The sequence below is a fragment of the Cygnus atratus genome, chromosome 5 (assembly GCF_013377495.2).
Source record: "Cygnus atratus isolate AKBS03 ecotype Queensland, Australia chromosome 5, CAtr_DNAZoo_HiC_assembly, whole genome shotgun sequence".
NCBI classification, from domain to species: domain Eukaryota; kingdom Metazoa; phylum Chordata; class Aves; order Anseriformes; family Anatidae; genus Cygnus; species Cygnus atratus.
The window spans coordinates 19,633,067-19,652,104 of NC_066366.1; the positions used below are offsets into that span (position 1 = coordinate 19,633,067).

Sequence of the window (19,038 nt, forward strand, 5' to 3'; positions counted from 1 at the left end):
AAGCCCCCCGTCTTTGAAGCACGTGCACCCAGCCGGGTTTTGATGTCCCTGAGAAGGACGAGCTCACGTCTCCACGGCGGGGTGTGCTGGGCCAGCCCGCCGAGTGCCTCTGCCACCGGTGTCTTTTCCTCCCGGCGGCGGGTCTGGAAACAGCCTCGTGGATCCGCGGCTGGCTGCGCTTCTGCCGCGCTCTTTCCCATATAACGAGAGCAGCTGACGTGTCACGAACCTCTCGTTAGACGTGTATCTGATTGCAGGGCTGGAAGTCACTTGCCAGTAAACCTGCGGGTCGGATGCCGTCAGGCCCTAACTGAAGTCCGTCTGCACGGAGGACCGGCCAGCACTCTGCCCTTCCTCTGGAGGCAGCAAAAACCCCTGGGTCCTGGGGAACTTTCAGTTCCTGGCTCCCTGGCACTTGGATCTAATCCTGGGTTTCATGAGGTTCAGGGCTGGCGTGAATGCCGTTTTTAACCTTGTGCCTGTGCAGCCCATAGCCTAGGGCCCAGCTCTCCTCCTGGGCAGCGTTCTCCTGAGCCAAGTAAGGGCTCTACCTGGACCCCGTCTCCTTCTTCTTCCAGGAATGAGTTCTGGATGCCTCCCAGCACAGCTCGCTGGGGTTTGGGGCTCAGCAGCTCGTTGGGCAGGGAAAGAGGCAAGGAGAAGGGCTGGATTTGGGGAGCACCACTTCTCCTTCCCTGTCCCACCCGTCAGTGACTGTGAGGTTTGACAGACATCCCTGAGACTAGGGACCAGGTCAGATCCTGGCGATGTCCCGTCCCGTTCCCCCGTGTGGCTTAAAGGAAGAGCTTAGAGGATGCTTCGTCTTGCCTGGAAGCTAGGGGAACAGCGAGACAGGGTTTCTCCTTGCTCTTAGCGATGCGTGGCTTAGCTGTTTGGCTCCCACTTCACCGAGCAGCAGTTTGTCCTGGGGCTGCGGGCTCCCTTCCTCTCCTCCTTTCTGCACAGCAAGGGCTCAGCTTTGCCTTGCTTTTGCTCCGTGGGTTTCAGGTCAGCAGCCTCATCACCCAGCGAAGTGTTAATTGTCTGGTCACACAGAAGAGCCACGTTCTTTCCTCTTTCCCTCCCCTGGCGTTGTCCCAGCACTAAGACATCTGCTTCTGTGTCTTGTCCCCTCGCAGTTTACCTGCCAAGCTGATCAATGGAGGGATAGCTGGGCTGATCGGGGTCACCTGCGTATTTCCCATTGACCTGGCAAAAACTCGCCTGCAGAACCAGCAGAATGGCCAGCGGATGTACACCAGCATGTGAGTACTGCGTCCACGGGCAGCTGCCCCCGGGGCTTTTGGTGGGGAATCCTTCCGCCTTGTTACCTCTGCCAGGTGAGCTCAGCATTTCTAGGAACTTGGCTTTCCCCAGGAAAGCCGGGGGACCATCTCAAAGCAAGCTATGCTAGAACAAACAGAGCAGTTATTCCGGCTGCTGAGCCCAGCAGGTGAGATCTCTGCTGAGGGCACGTCTATTTGTGTCCCTCGCTTGGGAGCAGTGTGTTCTCTGCTTGTCAGCACCGGCCAAAAGGGCAGGGGGGGCTCAGGACCAAAGCGCAAGGACCCTGGTTCGCTTCTCTGCCGAGCCACAGCCAGGTGCACGAGGGAATCTCTGGCTCTCTTCCACTTCTGTGACTGTCCCATTAGAGGTAACAATCCTTTCCTTTGCTGTCAGCTTTGAAAAGGAAAGAGTAACCCATTCCTGGTCTAGAGCACCGCAATGCAGCCCTTCTGAAAGCTCACGGGTTGTAGAGGGTATTGGGGTGATGGGATATTGTAGTACCCCATCAGTCTTGGGTCCAAAAAATCATGCTGCAGGCTGTAGGAAAAGAAGGCACAAATGCATTCAGCCCTCCAAATTCCCCTGTGGTTTGTGAGATGCTTAGGGCCGTGTGTCTGCCGTGGGAGCATGCGCTGCCCTTCGCACAAGCTGCTTTAGCTCAGGAACCAGAGGCAGGCCTCGCTTTTCAAAAACTGATGGTGTCATTGAGGGGAGAGAGGGGTCTGGGACTGAAGATGTGCGTCCTATCCTCCTGCCATTTTGTTCAGAAGGAGTGCCACTTGCTCCCTGCTCTTCCACACCGGTTATTTTCCTCTTCCCTGCCCAGGAGATTTTGGAGCAGAGTGGGAATAGGAAGGAAAAGCTCTCTGCGTTGACCATTGTAGTCTCTGGGCCTCCTTGCTCTAGCCGGTGACTTGTAATTATGCAGGAGTTTGGTTCTGCTCAGCTCCAAAGACCTTTAGCATCAGGGGAGTGTGGGATTGGTTGATGAAATAAATTATATAAATCTTCCCTTGAAGGAGCCAAAGACACTTCGAAGCAGCTCTGAGGAGCCAGAGAGAGCTGAGCTTTCGGCTGTGCTGCCCCACACATTGCCCCGCATACTTTTAGCTGGCACCTAGCTCCCTTCTCCAGGGGAGAGGAAGGGAGCAAGGCTTGGCTCCGTGTCCCTGCTGCAGCTCAGGGGGCTGGGAGTGATGCTCAGGCCTTACAGCCACGCGGCAGGTTGCGTGGTGTGGAGGCAGCTCTTCCCGCTCCCCTCCCTGCCGCGGCTTGCTCAAAGCAGCACCGTTGGCTCGGGGAAAGTGCCTTGCTTCCAGCAGCACGTTGGAAGAGCCCCGTGGGTTACAGGCGAGAGGTGCCCTGAGTCCTGGGGCTGCGGATGGACGTGGGGGCTACCCCAGGAAAGAGACGGGTGCGTGCAATCTGCAGGAGTGGGACAGACGGGGCCCCGAAGGATGTGGGGGTATGGTATTGGAGAGCAGGGAAACTCACTGCCTCGGCTGGCAGCATTGCAGGATGGGCTCCTTGCAAATAATGTGTTACCCTAGAAACCATCTTGGCCAAAGCAGGCAAAAAAGCCCTGGAGAGTAATCTGTATTTCATTCTCTCCCACCTCAGCATTACTGCAGAGCGGATGTGGATCTTCCTCCCTATGCTGCCAAGTCTCTCAAAACGTATTCTCGTTTTAATCAGCTACATTTCCCTTATTACTCCTTAAAAAAGCCTTTTGCTCCTGAATAATTCGCACGTGCATGTATGCATGCACACCTATCCTGCTACAGCCACATCAAGCACCTGACCCTTCCCAGAGACTCCAGAGCAACCTTCAGCCAGAGCCCAGCTTTCATGCCGCCGTGGAGGACCTAGATTTCTTAGACAAGCGTGCGTGTTTTCAAAGGGCTTTAAGCAATTCCGACACCCTGCAGAGCTTTTAGGTTAAAGGGAACGCAGCGGAGGCAAAGAAGGTGATGGCTTTCCCCTGGGAGCTGACCTCCGCGGCGCCCTGCCGCTCTCTCCCCAGGCGAGAGCCCGAGCGCTCGCTGCCTGCCTGCCGTGGGAGTCAGCGTGCTAAAAGTCAGCGCTTTCAGCCGAGTGGGAGGTCACGGATGGCTGAGCGCTCAGGTCACCCAGTGTTTGTATGCCCTGTGTCAGATTTCATGGAGTAAGTCAAGCGGTAGGCGGGCTGGGCCCCCTCTCTGCTTCCCTCTGTCGAGCTGGATTGAAAAACGTGCGCACGGGGATCTGATTGTCAGGGCATCTCGTGTGCATTTGCCACGGGGGACCCTGGATAAACAGCCCTCGCAGCGGCATTTTTCCCTTTTGTATGTCTAGAAAGCAGACAGCGCGTGCGGGGTGAGACGGGGGTTTCAAAGCCCCGGTGAATTAGGGGCTGAAGTCGGGCTCGGGGCTGAACAATGGGGCATTCAGCGCCTGACGCCGGTCCCTTCCCGGCTCGGGGTTTTGCTGACAGATTGGAAATGAAAACCACTCCGAGAGATTTGTTCCGTTGCCTCTGCTCCCAGCCGCCTTTGAGCTCCCGTGGTTTATCTCTCTCTGTTCTGTTTGCAGGTCCGACTGCCTCATTAAAACAATACGCTCGGAAGGCTACTTCGGCATGTACAGAGGTAAGAAAAGCTGAGTGAGGCAGGCACCTCGCTCCTCTAGCCCAGCACGGCTTCTGCACTGGAAGCTCTGCTGTGGGAGGAAAATGAGGGAGAAGCCCGGACTTTCTGGCTTGCAGCACAATAACCTAGCAGTAGCCACAGCTGTTGGCAGCTGTTTCTGCAAGTAAACTCCTCCACACCAGGTGTCTGCTCAGCTCGCCACCGCTGAGGGATTGAGTCCTCCCCATGCGTGTTTTGGTGTTAAACCTTGCATTTTCTGAAGTTCCTCTTTACTAGCAGTTTGCATGAAGCCGCTGGACCTCGTCCGAGGACTGTAGGTGTGCGTTTCCCACCTTGGGCACAGTAACTTTTGTCAGAGGTATATTAGCAAACTTTTTGAAGTGCTGCAGCTTGTGGTTAGTAATTGAATTTATGTAAAAGCCCTCTACCAACATGGCCAGGCCTGCTGTCCCATCTAGTTGGTAGCTTGTGTCCAAACCTGGCTGGCTCAAGCATGCCTCGGGGCTTTGCTGGAGTATTAAGACACTCTGCAGTTAAAAAACAAACAAACAGACAAAAAACTACCCCCAGAAAAAATTCCTTTGGAGCTGTCTAAAAATCAGAGGTTGGCTCATGGCGGATCGCTGCCTCATGACGGATCGGTCTGCAGCTGTTCTCCCCCTGTGTGCTAACCTGCTGTGAATCTCCTGGCTCCTTGGCTTGGGCTGACGCCTTGCTGTCAGCGGATCCTCTGCAGCTCCCGAGGAAATGCGGACGCTGTGGCCACCCGACATGGGACGTGGGACGTGGCACTGGCTGCTGAGGCAGCAGCATCTCTTGCCCAACTCGCTGGTGGGCGTTTCGGGGGAGTGGGCTGGGTGCTGGGGATGCATTGGCTGCTTTAGGGCAGCTCTCCTGGGGGCAGGCGACGAGGCAAATAACCCCGAGGAGCCCTGGCAAGCTCCGTGCTGAGTGCCAGCACAGCGCCTTCCCGCTTGCCTTTTCCCAGAAGCGGGCTGCTCCTGGGTTCCCAGCCAGGAACGAAGCCTGCGTTGGCTTTGGCCACAAAAATCCAGCTGCAGGCTGCTTTCTGGGGAGCGGAAGGAAGAAGTTATTCCTGGGAGCTTACAGGGGAGATCGTAGGGTTGTCAGGGCTTTTGGGAGAGACCGCTCAGTCCTGTAAAGGGCAGGGATGTGCATCTCCAGGCCGCGTCTCGCTCCCAGGCAGAAATCTCAAAGAGGACAGAGGGTTTTGCATAGCACTTGCTTTTCCCACCTGTTGTTTAGGAGCTGTTACGAGGCCGGTTGGCTTGGCCCATGTCTCACTAACCTTGTACTGCCCTGTTGGGAGAGCTGAGAGTGGCTCGAGCCTCCGACGACTGAATGGGGAGCTGGCTTTGGATAAGGGTTTTATGAATAGCTCCAGCTCCTTTCTGAAATTCATAGATATTTCTGCACGGCCAGCATGCTAAGGGGAGTGAGCTGACATGAGGAGCCCTTCCCTCCCTCTCAGAGGAGGTAAAACACATCCAAGATCCGTGAAAAGCACGAGTGCTTTTGTGGGAAGAAGGTAAAGAGGTGGCTCAGCCTTGCAGGCAGTGGGAGATGGAAATCAGACGGCGGGACTGCTTCTTGCCCCTTCCTTCTGTCCCCGTGCCCCAGCAGAGGTTGCTCTGTGACTCACAAGCTCTTACTTTCAGCCCGCCAGCCGAAGCTGGGGGGGCTGCGAGTTAACATGCTGGGGTGGCAGCGGCTGCGTCCCACGGGAGAGTGCCAAGCGTGTCGGTCATCCCTGCAGGGCACTTGTCCTTGGTCGAAGGGCACAGAGGGGCTGCTCGGGGCCAGCCATTCCCACATGCCTGCATTCTCGTGCCTGCGAAGCAAAGCTTCTCGGCGCAGGCAGGAGCGAGGTTTGAGCTTGTAGGCTGCTCTTCTGCGGGTCACCGTGTGATACCTTCATGGGGTATGTGTGGGCAGGGGCTCCCTGCTCTGTAGGAATAGCCCACAGCAAATTGTCTGGTGTACAGGACAAGTCCCACAGCTATTTTGAGAGCAGCTGTTTAGCCTAGCTGGCAGGAGCCACCGGCCCAGGCCAGGCTGGGAAATGCCCTTTGCTGCGGGTGACGTGTGGTGTTTAGCTGCACCTTGGCTGAATATATTCATAGCACAGTGCTACAGTAGTGTGTCAGCCTTCCCTGGCCTCTGCTAATAATATCTGCTGTGTCACCCCCCCGTTCACACACTGCCTGCCAAAATTACCCTGGACTGCCAGGGTCATGCTAAGTTTTCCAGCCTTCGGCGTATCCTATTGATATTTGGGGTAATTATCTTTATATTGCCCTGGTTCTGCCTGTTCGCTCCCCGTCTTGCTCAGTTCTGTTTTGCTTCTGACGTCCTCAGTGCGGAGCTGCCTCCATTTTCTATCCCAAGGAACCACGAGCTGTATTTTTCCATGAGGTGGTACAGCAAGGTGAGGTGTGCCCTCCTCCCCTGTTTGTGAATGAGCTCAATTTAGGGGTCATAAACAAGAGCATCAGTCCTACACCTACACCGGGGCTCAGAAGAGTGACTCAAGCCCCCTCTTGTTCTGTAGGGCTTCCATGAAAAATGTGGTTAATAACAAAACCTGAGGCTCGGGGAGAAAAGGGCACTTACAGGTTCTGCTGGCAAACACCTAACTGTTTTCACCTCTACCTACCTGATTTCATCCTTTGTGGTGCTTCCCTACTTCTTTGCAAAATATGTTATTCTTAATGATTGCAATTTATTTCGCATTCTGGTTGCCTGCCATTGCTTCAGGTACACGCAGCGTTGCCTATAGGCCAAGATTAGCTTTTAATTAGGAACATGCAGTTGTTGGCATAGCTAAATTGAAGAGCTATGAGGTTTTTTGAAGAGGTAGAAAACACCTTGGAAAGCAGACAGCCAACAGCTGAAGTATCTAATTTCTCCTCCTCCTCCAGTGGCTCGACGATGCTGTGGATTATTGAGGGCAGGGATTATCCATTCTCTGCTAAGCAGCTTTGCTGATAATATCAGAGACGGAGGAGAAAACCCAGGTTCATTTAACTTTTCCCTGCCTTTTCTGTATTTTCTTTTTTGCTTGCTGCCACGCAGCATTGCTCTGTATTTTCTGCAGAAGCTGGCTGTGGTTGTCAGAGAGGGAGAACTGTGTCGCAGGGCCCAGGCACGGCCGTTTTCTTGCTGTGACTTCCCACACGGTGGAGATGTGTCCTCTGAGCAGAGGAGATGGGTTCAAGGATGCCCGCGTGATGCTCCCGTGGAAAAGTCCCCCTGAGCCTGTGTTTAGGCTTTCTGCAAGTACCGAGCAAAGCTCTCCCTCGCTTTCCAAAATGGCTGGAGCTCAGCGTCCTTCAGCGTGGGCAGGGAAATCGTAGTCGTCCACTGCAGGACTTTTTGAGCCATAAGATTTAAAGGGAGGAGAGTATTGGAGCACTAACCTGATGGTGCAAAACCCCACGTGCTCAGACGGGACTAGCCGGGCGGCCCGCTGCCCCCAGGGCAGCTTGCACGCTGCATGCCCTGCTGTTGTGTATCACTAATGCCCGGCTCCAGCGGGCAGCCGGGCCGTGCAAGCTGTTCGTTGTGGCAAGCACAATGCAGGGATTTGCTGCTTGGTGCTTCTGACAAAAGGGAGTTCAGCGGGTGGGGGGAGCGAAGGATCGTGCGCGCCCCTGGTCCCCAGCGAGCCCAGCCTAGCCGTGGTGCTCGGAGGGGAATCTCTGCACACCAGGGCTCGGCTCGGGGTGGACAAAAAGCTCAACAGCCCCACGGAGCAGCTGCTCTGAGCGTGACACCCAGTGGTGGTGTGCAAATGGGATCATCAGACCCCAAGGGTCGGTGCAGAGCTGGCTGGAGCCTCTGCAGAGAACTAGTGGCCTTCAGCAACGAGGCAGCAGCACACGCTAGAAGGGGAGAGTTGTGCTTCCCAGTACCACAAAGTATTTGCAAAGGAGTTGGGACTAGGTTTTAATCCGGCTTGTGCTCCTTTCTTGATCCTCCATTCTTCTGAATTCATAGCAGTGCATCCTTGGATGGGGGAAAAGGATGCATGGCGGGGGTAGTGCTGAAGCTAAGGAAATCACAAAAAGCACATTACAGACGGAGTAGAGACGTGTCACGGTTCTTCAAAACTTCAGCGTGTTGGGAGGCAGGGGCCCTATTCATTTCCAGAGGTGTTTTGTGCAGCTAAATCCCGTTGGTGCATTGGGAGCTCTCTCACATCTGGCCTTGTATTTTGCAGCTCCTGCTAAAAAATTCCTGAGTGATCCAGTTAACTGTTCAGCCCTTCATTTGCATTCTCTAATGGGCTTTTCCTTTCTTCCTCTCCTAGGAGCTGCGGTGAACCTGACTCTAGTGACACCAGAGAAGGCTATCAAGCTGGCAGCCAACGACTTCTTCCGGCATCACCTCTCCAAAGACGGGTGAGCAGGGGGTGCAGACCCTTAGGATCCGACTGAAAAGACACTAGCCCTCGGCACAAGGCTCCTGAGGTGTCTGGGCAGAGGCGGAACGGGGTGATGTGCTGACCTTGAACAGCTCAGCCAGCGATTGCGTTTGAGCGAAGGACGTAATGTCTAAAACTGGAAGTGAAAAGCACTTCACTGGATGACTGCTTTTTATTCGAGCTTCTAAAGATAGTCCTAGATCTTAGTCAAGGTTAACAGATCCAGGGTTTGTAAGCAGAGTGTTTGAGAGGAACCCGGTGGGATGGCTGCTCAAACAGCTGCTGGGAGGCCCCTTGTCCTCAGCGTCCCATTGGGCGCTGTTCTGCTCTTTCTGGCTCTTCAGTGACTGTAGCTTAAACAGATGGCAACCCAAATTCTGTAGACCCCCAACTTAGCACCCTCTTGTCCTTTTGTAGCTTGAAAATAATTTCAGGGAGGTGAGAAGAGGTGATGAATGAACCCAAGTTTGACAAAGGGCACTCACTGGCAGTGTTGCCCAGCAGCTGATCAGCATCTAAATGCTGAAGGAGTAAGATTATCTGTTTAGTTTGAGTGGGGTGGGGTGGGGGTTAGTTCCTGTGAATTAAATGCCAGTAAAAGATGCTAGTTGGGCAGTTGAGAGGAGCTGGAACCTGAATATTTAACGCTGTTTTCACCAAGATACTTCCCTTGCAATTCAGAGGACACTTGTGTCCCCCTTCAGGCCAAGAGCTCTCTCCAGCAACAGCCAGTGAAGGGTCCAGCAAGGGCACTGCCTCAAGTCCTTAGTGACAGGGTTAGAAAACAGCCTGCCTGGGATATGAGCCTAACTTACCCCAGCAGGGATGGGGAAGAGCCTCCCTGCAAACGCAGAGCTCTGCCACAATCACTTGGTTTAACACCTTCCCGTGCCGCGCCGTGCCGTGCCGACCTCCACTGCTGCAGGTCAGAGGGGCTCGACCACTTCAGGGGAGCTTGCAGGTTGACACGGGTTGAGGATCTGGGCCGTTCATGCACCTCCCTTTTCGTTCTGCAGTCTTTTTAAGTAGCACTTGCTGTACGTCTGCGTGACTCACCGGCTCGCAGCTGTTTGCGATTGTCTGCCTCTTCAAATAGCATCCCCGTGTACCCTGCACAGAGGGTGGGAGGTGGTGATGTCCTCCTCGCTGCTTGCTGCTTCCAAGTGCCGGGTCTGATCCCTGCGGCACACAGCACGGCGGGCCCTGACGTGCTGCCGCAGCCAGGAGCACAGCTAGCTCTTTGCCACCGTTTGTGAAATGAGAGTTTAAAAAGGTTGTGCAGGGAGAAAGAGAGCGCCAAGCTGCTCTGTACACCTTGTGCCAGCACCGAGAGACTGGCCTGCGGAAGAAACCAGAACAACGACATAGTCAGCATCCTGGAAAAACAGTCACTGCTGTGATGCTTCAGCCCTTAAAAAATGACATGCCTGGCAGTTAAGGTCCTGCACCAGGGAAGGGAAAGGCTTCCTTACAAGACGAGTGTGCGTGTCTGGCTCTCGGTGCTTAGGCAGGCTTTGAGCTGGTGTTTGGGTAAGTAGGACAGCGCCACGTCCACAGGGAGCTGAGGACAGGGCTTCAGACAGGCCATCTGCTGTGGCCCTGAAACCGGGATCTAGGTGGAAGGTATGGTGCATGCTGTGACCTTGCTTAGTGCACGGGGAGCAGAGGTGGACTGAAGAGGCCGTGGCATTACCAGGGAGCATAAGGGCCCCTAGAAGCTGCAAGGCAGCTGCTTGTCTTGGGATCCTTTAGCTCCACGTGAGGAAATCCCAGGCCTGGGGATTGAAGACGTAACCTGCTGGAGGGCTTGTGCCCAGCCGTGCTGTGGTGGCTGTGTGCCACCTTGCCTCTGGCAGTCCCCAGGATCTGTTCCCATATGCAGCACGTATGACGTAGGAGTGACAGCAAGGGGACAATTCCCTGGGTCACCAAACTGCGTGCCTGCCATGGGTTTGCCTTGCTCTTGCAGCCTCTTTGCAGTCAGCGGGTTTCTCCCTTGAGATGCGTCTGTCCCCTCCTCCCTAGCTGGTTTTGATAGAAGACAGGGCAGGATTAGCATCCTAACGCCTCTCCTCCTACTCAGGGTAAAGTAGGTTATATACCTGCTAACACACCTCAAGGCAGGGATACCTATTTCACAACTGAACCAAAGCCCAGGCACGAGCAACAAAATAGCCTGGGGGTAGAGAGGTGAAGACCGAAGCTGCTTGGCGTGTCAATTGATGGATATGGCTTCATTTATAGGTATATAATTATGGTTAAGTGGTGTAAAGTACAGCAGAGGGAGTTCGGCTCGGTGTAAGGACTGGTTTTTCACAGTGAGTGATTTTTCATGGCCACCAAGATCTTGGTTGAGCTTCACCAAAGCCCTTTTTGCACAAGGCAGGCTATCCGCTGTACATTCACAGCATGCTGTGCTCTTAGACCAGCGTCCTCAAGGATGTGATTGTCTGGGGCTTTTCTGACTCAGAGAGCTGCAAAAGTCTCCTAGATCTATCTGATGTTGAATGCCTTCATTGCTAAGCTTCTAGCACTTGTCTTGCTTGAAATGTGTTGTTTATCAGATCCGTGTCTGATAAAATGTGCACGTTTTATCAGTATGTGCTGATTAAAATTTGCTGAGTGTGTCTTCCACGTGCAAGTGGAAGAAGCACGTGTGGGCAGCAGAAAATGTGGCAAATCCAGCATGACTCAAAATAGCCTCAAGATATGCAGCAACTGTTAGCGTGCCTTTTTTTTTTTTTTTCCTTTGAAAAACTTTGTGTTGAAATGAACCTGCTTTTAAACTGCTAGAAGAAGAAAGTGGCACAAAGCCTGTTTCCAAGAGGCCAGATGGAAAACACCCATGATGTAGGAAGCTCCTGGCTGCGAATTGCTGAACGAGTATTTTGGGGATGCGTCACTGCAGGTTTGTGCTAGACTTCCTTTTTTTTTTTTTTCTGGCCGTGCTCTTGGATGCTTCAGGAGGTGGGATATTGGGGCTGCAGGACCGCAGGCAGGACCCCTGCCCCTGTTGGTTACCTGTCTCCCCGAGCCTGGAGGTGGCTTTTCCCGCAGGCCTCTCCACCCTGGGATCAACTCAGGTGGGCTTTTCCAGTGCTTTTCCACTTCTTTTGGTACAAGAAATGTGTGTTCAGAGGCTAGGGGACTTAATTTCTGCTTCTTTTCCTGTTTCTATTTTGATGTTGAGGCCAGTGTGGCAGCCTGCTGCTAACACTTCTGGTTTCCAGAGGAAGCAAAACTTACTGCGCTCGCCTTCCCATGCTGTCCTCATCATTTCGGACCAAGGAGGCTGGGACGAGTTTTGTGAGCGCTGGAAAGCCCCTTCCTTGCTAACGTTGCCTCTTCTCGTGATTATTTTGGCCTTAGGGTCTCTGCAGTTCGCAGGACAACAAGCAGGAGGGACCCGCAGAAGAGTCTTCATGGGGCCTCATTCCTGTCGTGCTCTGTGCTGGCTGCTCCCTATCTCTGGGGAGGGCAGGATGGAGAGAGAGGGGGAAGCTCCTACCTTTAGGCTTCAGGAAACAGATAGGATTTTTTCTCTGCTTTCTGAAGCTGGCCACATTGAGAGACCCATAAACTCTTTTCTAGGTGCAAGTGTGGCCTATAGTTTTTTTTTGTCCCCTTTGAATTTGGGTGTTAAGCACTGCCTAAACACCGGTCCCTTTAAAGTGTCCTATAAGGTTTCATGTTTTATCTCCCAAGCGTTGAGTGCCAGACAGCTGTTGTTTGCCACGTGTTTGCCAGGTTTTGTTGCTCATTTCTAAGGCACGTGGTTAAATACTCTGCCTTGGCTGTGGTAAAAAGTGTCTCATGTCTTCTTATAAAAGGGATTTCTTGCTCATAAAAACTCTGCAGTGTTCCTGGATGAGTTTCCTGCTGCTCCTCTTCAAGGTGTGTTATTATGTATTCCCTAACCTCTCCTGTCATCTTTAATCTTTACCTTCACTTTATTTGCTGTTGTGGAGCAAATCTGCTGGCAATCTGCTGACAGAGCAGCTCAGGTTCCTAGGAAGACCGGTACAATTGCGTCGTTTCTTTGCCAATGTCAGCAATTTTTCTTCCTTTCTGTCCCTCTTCTTTTCTAGCTTTGCTTAGAGAAGAGAAATAGCCAAGAGAGACAAGAGACAAGGCTCTTTTCCTGCTCTCCCATGCAGATATGGACACTGGAACTTGTTCTCTGTTCCCTTGGAGGCTGATACAGCTCCCCAGGGCTCCTTCCTCCATATGCTCTTTTTTCAGGTGCTCCTGAAATACTCAGACCATCTCTTCAGTGGCATCTGTATAAGCAGCCATTGTATGGCCTGGCTGATGCTTAAGCTGCAAAATACACGTAGACAGACTTCGTAGACAGACTTCAGAGAGAGGCTTTTGACTTAGGAAGGAGGAAGGATGCTGCCATTAGTCCTGCTGCTGAGCTGCTGTGTCATCTTGCACGCTCTCATGGGCCAAGGCAGTCTCTCCTGTAGTTATCCTCTGGATGTCCAGACACTTCTTTAATGCAGATAACCCTCATCCAACCCACTGGGACTTGCAGGTGGGAAGATCCAGCCCTTCCTTAAGAGAAAGAGCAAGTTAAGAGCTGCTAATCTTACCGTGTCTATTCAGGGATAACTATTTTGGGGATGCTCTTCTATTTAGGACACAGAGGCACAGGGAGTTACAGTGGACTGAAATCGTAGTCACCAAAGGTCAGCCAGAAAGTAAGTGCACCTTCCCCTGTTAATCTGGAGGGAGCTGGAGACGGGTTGTTTAATCACAGCAGGCACCCACGACAGGAGCACTGTCCTTGTTGAAGTCCCAGGTGCCCGTCCTGGGACAAAACACAGGGCTGTGCCCACGCTCAGCTTGCCCAGAAGCATTGCTCTGCCCATCTTTCACTTCCACGCATATTCATATTGGATTCAAACGCTTTGGGGATCTCCTGCCAGAGCAAACCTGATCGAGCAGGTGCAGCACACTCCCTTCCCTGTTGGGTTAGTCCATACATGCAGCACGGAGCTGCTGCGGCCAGAGGTAGGTTGGAGCATACCTGCAGGAGCGTTTGCCAGCGCGAGATTTAATCTGGTGGTTTTACCTGGAGCGGTTGCTGGGGTGGATCTGCCCCACAGCAGTGCTCCGCTTGGCTTCCCCAAGGCATTTTCGAGCTGGCAGGAGGAGTGGGAGAGAGGAGGGAGACAGGCTGGGGGCAGTAACCCCTTGGGTAGCAGATGGAAACGTGTGGCTCTGCTGTGGGTGTTTCGTGGGTCAGGCTTTTCCTGCCTTTGGAGGGCTTGTCATGCTCATCCCGCAGTGGCTGGTTTGGGTCCCTCCCTCATCCCCGGCAACTCCTACACAGGCAAGATTTTTCAGAAATTTTGGAAAAAAATCCTAGTCTGCTGCCCTTTCATATCGACATACCGATGCTTTCAGACTGGCTTTGGACTGATGCATGCCTCTTGAAAAGCCCTAAAAATCTTTAGTTTCTGCTTTTTGACTTAGTCTTATTTTTCAGCTCTAGTCTGAAACTTCAATTTATATTGAACCTGAATTTGTTAGATTTAGCACCCTCTTGCTGGGATAAAAGATGGGTTCTACGTTTGTAGGACCAATTCCTTGCTGGGGTTGGGGCTTTTGAAGTTGGCTGAGACGTGCCACTTTCTAAGGCACTGAGGACAAGGCCCGTGGTGCCTTAAAGCTGAAACCCCTATTGTCATCCGGAAATGAACTCTTTTCCAACTCATTTTACGTGCAGACTGGTGAAGTTTTGCGATGGAAGTTTGACCCTTGTACGGTAAATTTTAAGCCTCCTGACAAAAGATTTGCTTATCTTGGTCTGCTGTTTTTTTCCTGGACTCTCCCCAGGTTCCCAGGAGATGCAAACGAAAAGCCGAAAGCCCTTTTTCTAGCTGCTTTTGATGTACCTGTTTAGCATCTCTCTCAAATACACCCACGCACGCCAATCCTTCACCGGGTCGCGCTGGCGCAGCTCCATGGCGCTCAGCCGAGCCGGGCTGCCTTCTGTTGCCTGGGATGCTGGTCTGCAGAGAAACATGCGGGGCACGGCTTCCTGATCTTTGGAACTGGGTATCAAAGCTGTTCCTGTGGATGAAAGGCAGGAGCTGTGTGCTCCCGGGCTCTTTCTGGAGTGGGAGATGCTCTGCCTCGCAGAGCAGGGAGGGGGACTCTACTCTACGGGTGAATTTGGAAAGGGAGAGCTGTGAAATGTTCCTTCCTTCGGCCTCAAAGGAGAGCTCTATATTTAGAGACTGGTAATCCCTGCTGTGGCTTTGTGCCTCTAATCCCCCGCTCTGATGCCCTGCCTGGGGAAGATGAGAGCTGGAGGAGCGGGCGCAGCAGACGTGGCAGGCAGCAGGATCGCGGTGCACCGCTGCCCTCCCGGCGGTCCCGCCGTGTCCTGGGGTGCCCCGTGGCGGCGTGAGCGGGGCTGGAGGGAGCCCGGGAGCAGAGCAGAGCAACGTGCCCAGCCTGGGGGACCCCGAGCAAATCCCTAATGCTGTCTGCTGCACGGCACGCGGCGCTGACAGCTCCCAGGAGCAATCCAGACACTGCTCGTCGCGCTCAGACCCAGCAGTTTCCACCCGCGGGATTCATCCGAAGGCTCAGGCTCGTGTGTGTCGTCATCAATAAATGCTCGTGGGGTTTTAGGAAAGAGTCGCAGGCTCCTCTAAACTGTGCTTCCTTCTTACCCAACAGAGACTGAAAGGCATTTCCCCTCCCTTTCCTATAGGGTTGGAATTGAAACTTCTGGCACACAGCGCTGCAGCTGTGCTGTGTGCACGCCTATGAAACCCCTGGCTTGGTTTTGCAAGGGGATAGAACATAATGCTAGCAGATTGCCTGTGCCACGGTGTGGGGACTTGCATCACATTTAAAACAACAAAAAAAGAGCCCGTTTCCTCTGTCTGTGTGATTTATCTATGCTTTTTTTTTCCTCTTTTAAAAAAGGAATGGATCCTAAGCACTTTCTTTTTTAATGAAGTCAGTGATTTCTGGTGCCAGGGAGTGAGATTTTTATAGGGTGAGAACTGCTCGGTTTCTGAAAAATGACTCTTTCTGAGCATTTGCCTTCTGAGTTCCTCTTTTAGTCTCAGCTGGGATGTTTCATGGCTTTGGGAGGGGGACAGCTACGTTTTGTAAGGCAAGAACATGCCCCTGGTGCCCCCAGCTCTCTGGCACAGAAATGCACAGAGCTGCAGTGCTGGGGCTCTGCCCCATCCCTCGTCCCTCAGGCAGGAGCAGTTTGGTGCCAAAGCTGCTGTTTCTGCCTGCGGGACACAGGTTGGGAAAGGGCAGCGAGGTGAAGAGGTGCCGAACCGCAGGGAGCTGCCTCCTTGACTCTCAGATCCACTTTTCACATACTCTGCTTCTGTCGGAGAAGTCGAAAGCAGTAACTTGGATTGTTTCACCCTGTTCCTCGGCCTGTGGCCTCTGTTTGTTTGTGGGGTTGCTGTCAGTGTTTGAAGGATGAGGCCGGCAGGAGGAAGGCTGCTTAACTCCCTTCATGCCCCTTTCTGAAGGCCGTGCCCTGACGGCGCGGCGTGGCAACGTGCAGCCTTTGTGCGTAGTGTTCTGGGGCTGGTCAGGGTGGGCTTGTGGCTTTTTCTGAATACTCGCCACCTCCTCTGACTGACTCTCTCTTCCTTTGGGCAGGAAGAAGCTGACGCTGCTGAGGGAGATGCTGGCGGGCTGCGGCGCAGGCACCTGCCAGGTGATCGTCACCACTCCCATGGAGATGCTCAAAATCCAGCTGCAGGATGCAGGACGAATTGGTGCGTGCGCTTGTCCTCCGTCTGCACTGCTCAGGCGGGGAAAAGAGGAGGGAGCGAGCCAGGAAAACCCTTCTCCTTCCTCCCACCCTCCCGAGTCAGAAGTGTCTCAGGTCGTGGTGGAAATTTCTCCTCTTTCCAACTCATTTCCTCCTCCACTTGCAGAGGCTCTTATGGCTACAAAAGGTGGTATTTTTTGCTCAGGGCTTGGTGAGTGAAACAGCAAATGCTGCTGGTGGATGGAGAGAGACAGGAGAGGTGGCAGCGTGCTCAGCTTGTGCGCGATTAAGACTTACTAGTTCTGCATCACCTAGGGGTTAGCATCCTCCGTTGTTCTACGGTACTTCATCCGTCTCTGTGTTTTCTGGTGTCTTTTCTCTCTCTTTTGCCCCCCTGTGTGATAGCACCACCCTAACAGCTTCCAAGGGTCCTTAGCAGATGATTTTTCTCTCCTCTTGCTCTTTATTTTCCTCCTGGCAAAAGCAGCAGTTGTGGCTGAACCGGTAAATAAAATTCTCCCGGTGTGCTGGGTTTGGAAGAAGCTCAGGCTCTGAATAATCACAGCTTTATTTTTCTTTCCTCTGCTTGCTGTTTTTAATGCAGACCTTATCCTCTTTGTGTGTAGCATTTGAAAATGTTTGAAGGAATTAAGCCGCGGTTTGAGGGCTCGGAAGAGGCTCTTGCTGCCGTGAACAGCCTGTTCTCTGTGTGGCGAGGGCCCCGTGGCGTGCCAGAGCATTGCGTACAGGTTGATGTGCTCTCCACCTCCTGGCCAAAGAGCAGAAATGCATCACGGTTTGAAAAGGCTCCTGGAAGGAGCCAGGTTGCGCGTACAAATGTGGTGTACGTAGTGCGGCCGAGGAACTCCCGAGCCGATGATTGCTTCCAAGGGAAGGAAGCAGAGAACAGGAGCGTTAAAGGTGAGCACCTTGCGGAGCAGCGCTCTCTCTGCTTCTCCCCAGCGGCCCAGAAGAAGCTGATGGCAGCACAGGCCCAGCTCTCCTCTTCCTCTGCGGCGGGGGCAGCGGAGCCGGTGGTGGAAGCGCGCCCCACAGCAACGCAGATAACCAGGGAGCTGCTGCGGAGCAAAGGCATCGCGGGGCTCTACAAGGGCCTGGGGGCCACGCTGCTAAGGTAGGACGCTGGGTGCAGGGACCAGCTCCCGCTCTGACACGCTTTACCCGGGCTCACACGCAGCTTTAACGAAGGCAGAACAAGAGCAACGCCTGGTGGGGTGGGGGGCAGGCTGCGAACCTCTTTCAATTAAAAAATGTCGACCTCTGAATGTGCCGGGGTCTTCATTTCAGGCGTTGAGAAATCAGGGGGGGTGGCATCGTTTGGCTCCCTGCAGGGCTGCATGCCTCACGGGAACCTGGTATATCCCACGCAGTCAGCTTTGACCCTGCTGAGTTTCACTGAGTTTCTCACTTTGATTTTGCTCATCCTTGTCCTCCTCCTTTCCGCCCCTTTCCTCCCTCCCTCCCTCCCCCCAGGGATGTGCCGTTCTCCATCGTTTACTTCCCGCTGTTTGCAAACCTGAACAAGCTGGGCCAGAAGGACCCCGACGTCAAGGCCCCGTTCTACGTGTCCTTCCTCTCCGGGTGCGTGGCTGGCAGCACGGCTGCGGTGGCTGTCAACCCATGCGATGGTGAGTCCTCCGCTGGCGGCCACAGAACAGCGGCCAGAGGCCCTCGGGTCGCCGAGGTGAAGAGGAGGCTGACCAGGCCTGCCTCTCCACACCGCGAGCCTGGAGCGAGGTCTAGGAAGGGAGCTCTGCTGTCAGAGCTGCCTCCAGCAGCTGGAGGTGTTTCCTGCAGTTGAGCAATGACCTTGGCCACTGTTTACACAGAGGTTCGCAGTGCGCAGGTGAAGCAGGAAGAGGATGCCATTCGTTTCAGCTGTTCTTTGCAGGACGTGCCCCTGATAAGGCGCGTTGCCGTGTGCAGCGATGGCATGCCGACCATTTACACGTGTTCCAAAGGTCGTGGGCAAGCCTCAGACCTGTTGCCTTTCTTCCTGCTCCTCAACATCTGCCTTAAATGACACCTCTTGGTGTCTCTGCTGTGAAAAACACCAGAAGGCAACTCTTCTTCCCAACATTACACGCTTCACGGTGGGAAGAAATCTAAGAGCAGCACCATGTATTTTCGATACTTTGGTCTGTTCTTCCAGAAGGAGCTGAGCATTTGAAAATGAGCTACCATGTTGTACACAAATACTGACTTGGAATTATTTAAAGCTAGGTCAGCCTTGGAAGCCTTCCACGCAGTGAGGGGAAGGGGTGGTTTGCTTTTCCCCATTTCGCTGATAAATGTATGAAAATGGTTTCTGTTCCTAGTGATCTCCTCTTGGCTGTCTTAAAGACATTGCTGGCAGGTTTGGCTCTTGCCTGCTGTGAAACCAGTGACCGCAGGTGGAAGGGCAGCCACTCGCTCACCGCTGTCTCTCCTCTTTCTCCCCAGTGATCAAAACACGGCTGCAGTCCTTGCAGAGAGGAGTAAACGAGGACACGTACTCAGGAATCCTGGACTGCACCAAGTAAGAGTCCTTGTGGGACAGATCATCAAACGTATGGCACCTGCTGGTGCCGCTTCTAGACCCAACCAGCTGCTTCCCCATTGCAGGTTCCCTCTATCTATCTAGATAGAGATGTATAAACAAACAGATATATATACATATGTAGATATCTGTGTATATGTGTATGTATATATATATATATATGAGACCAGATATATAGTGGCCATATATATAGGAATATAAACGGGAACTTGCTCCTATTTTGAGCAATATAAATATAGCAAAGGGCCCTCTTCTGTCGAAGCCCCAACCGTCACAACAGTGAGCTTTTAATTTTGCAAAAGGAGGCACTGGAGTGGCTGTGTCTTCCAAGGCCCTGTTTGAAAATCCG

General features: G+C 53.3%; 1 protein-coding gene across 7 annotated transcripts in view; it reads left to right on the top strand.

Moving 5' to 3' along the window:
* Positions 1-19,038, top strand: part of SLC25A22 (solute carrier family 25 member 22) — a 46,637-nt gene that overhangs the window by 25,728 nt on the left and 1,871 nt on the right. For all 7 annotated transcript variants that reach the window (XM_035552313.2, XM_035552314.2, XM_035552312.2 and 4 more), the window contains 7 exons: positions 1,140-1,265; positions 3,859-3,914; positions 8,248-8,338; positions 16,015-16,133; positions 17,093-17,264; positions 17,624-17,778; positions 18,593-18,668. In XM_035552313.2, coding sequence (XP_035408206.1) covers positions 1,140-1,265; positions 3,859-3,914; positions 8,248-8,338; positions 16,015-16,133; positions 17,093-17,264; positions 17,624-17,778; positions 18,593-18,668 — 795 coding nt within the window. The remainder of the gene's footprint in view (positions 1-1,139; positions 1,266-3,858; positions 3,915-8,247; positions 8,339-16,014; positions 16,134-17,092; positions 17,265-17,623; positions 17,779-18,592; positions 18,669-19,038) is intronic.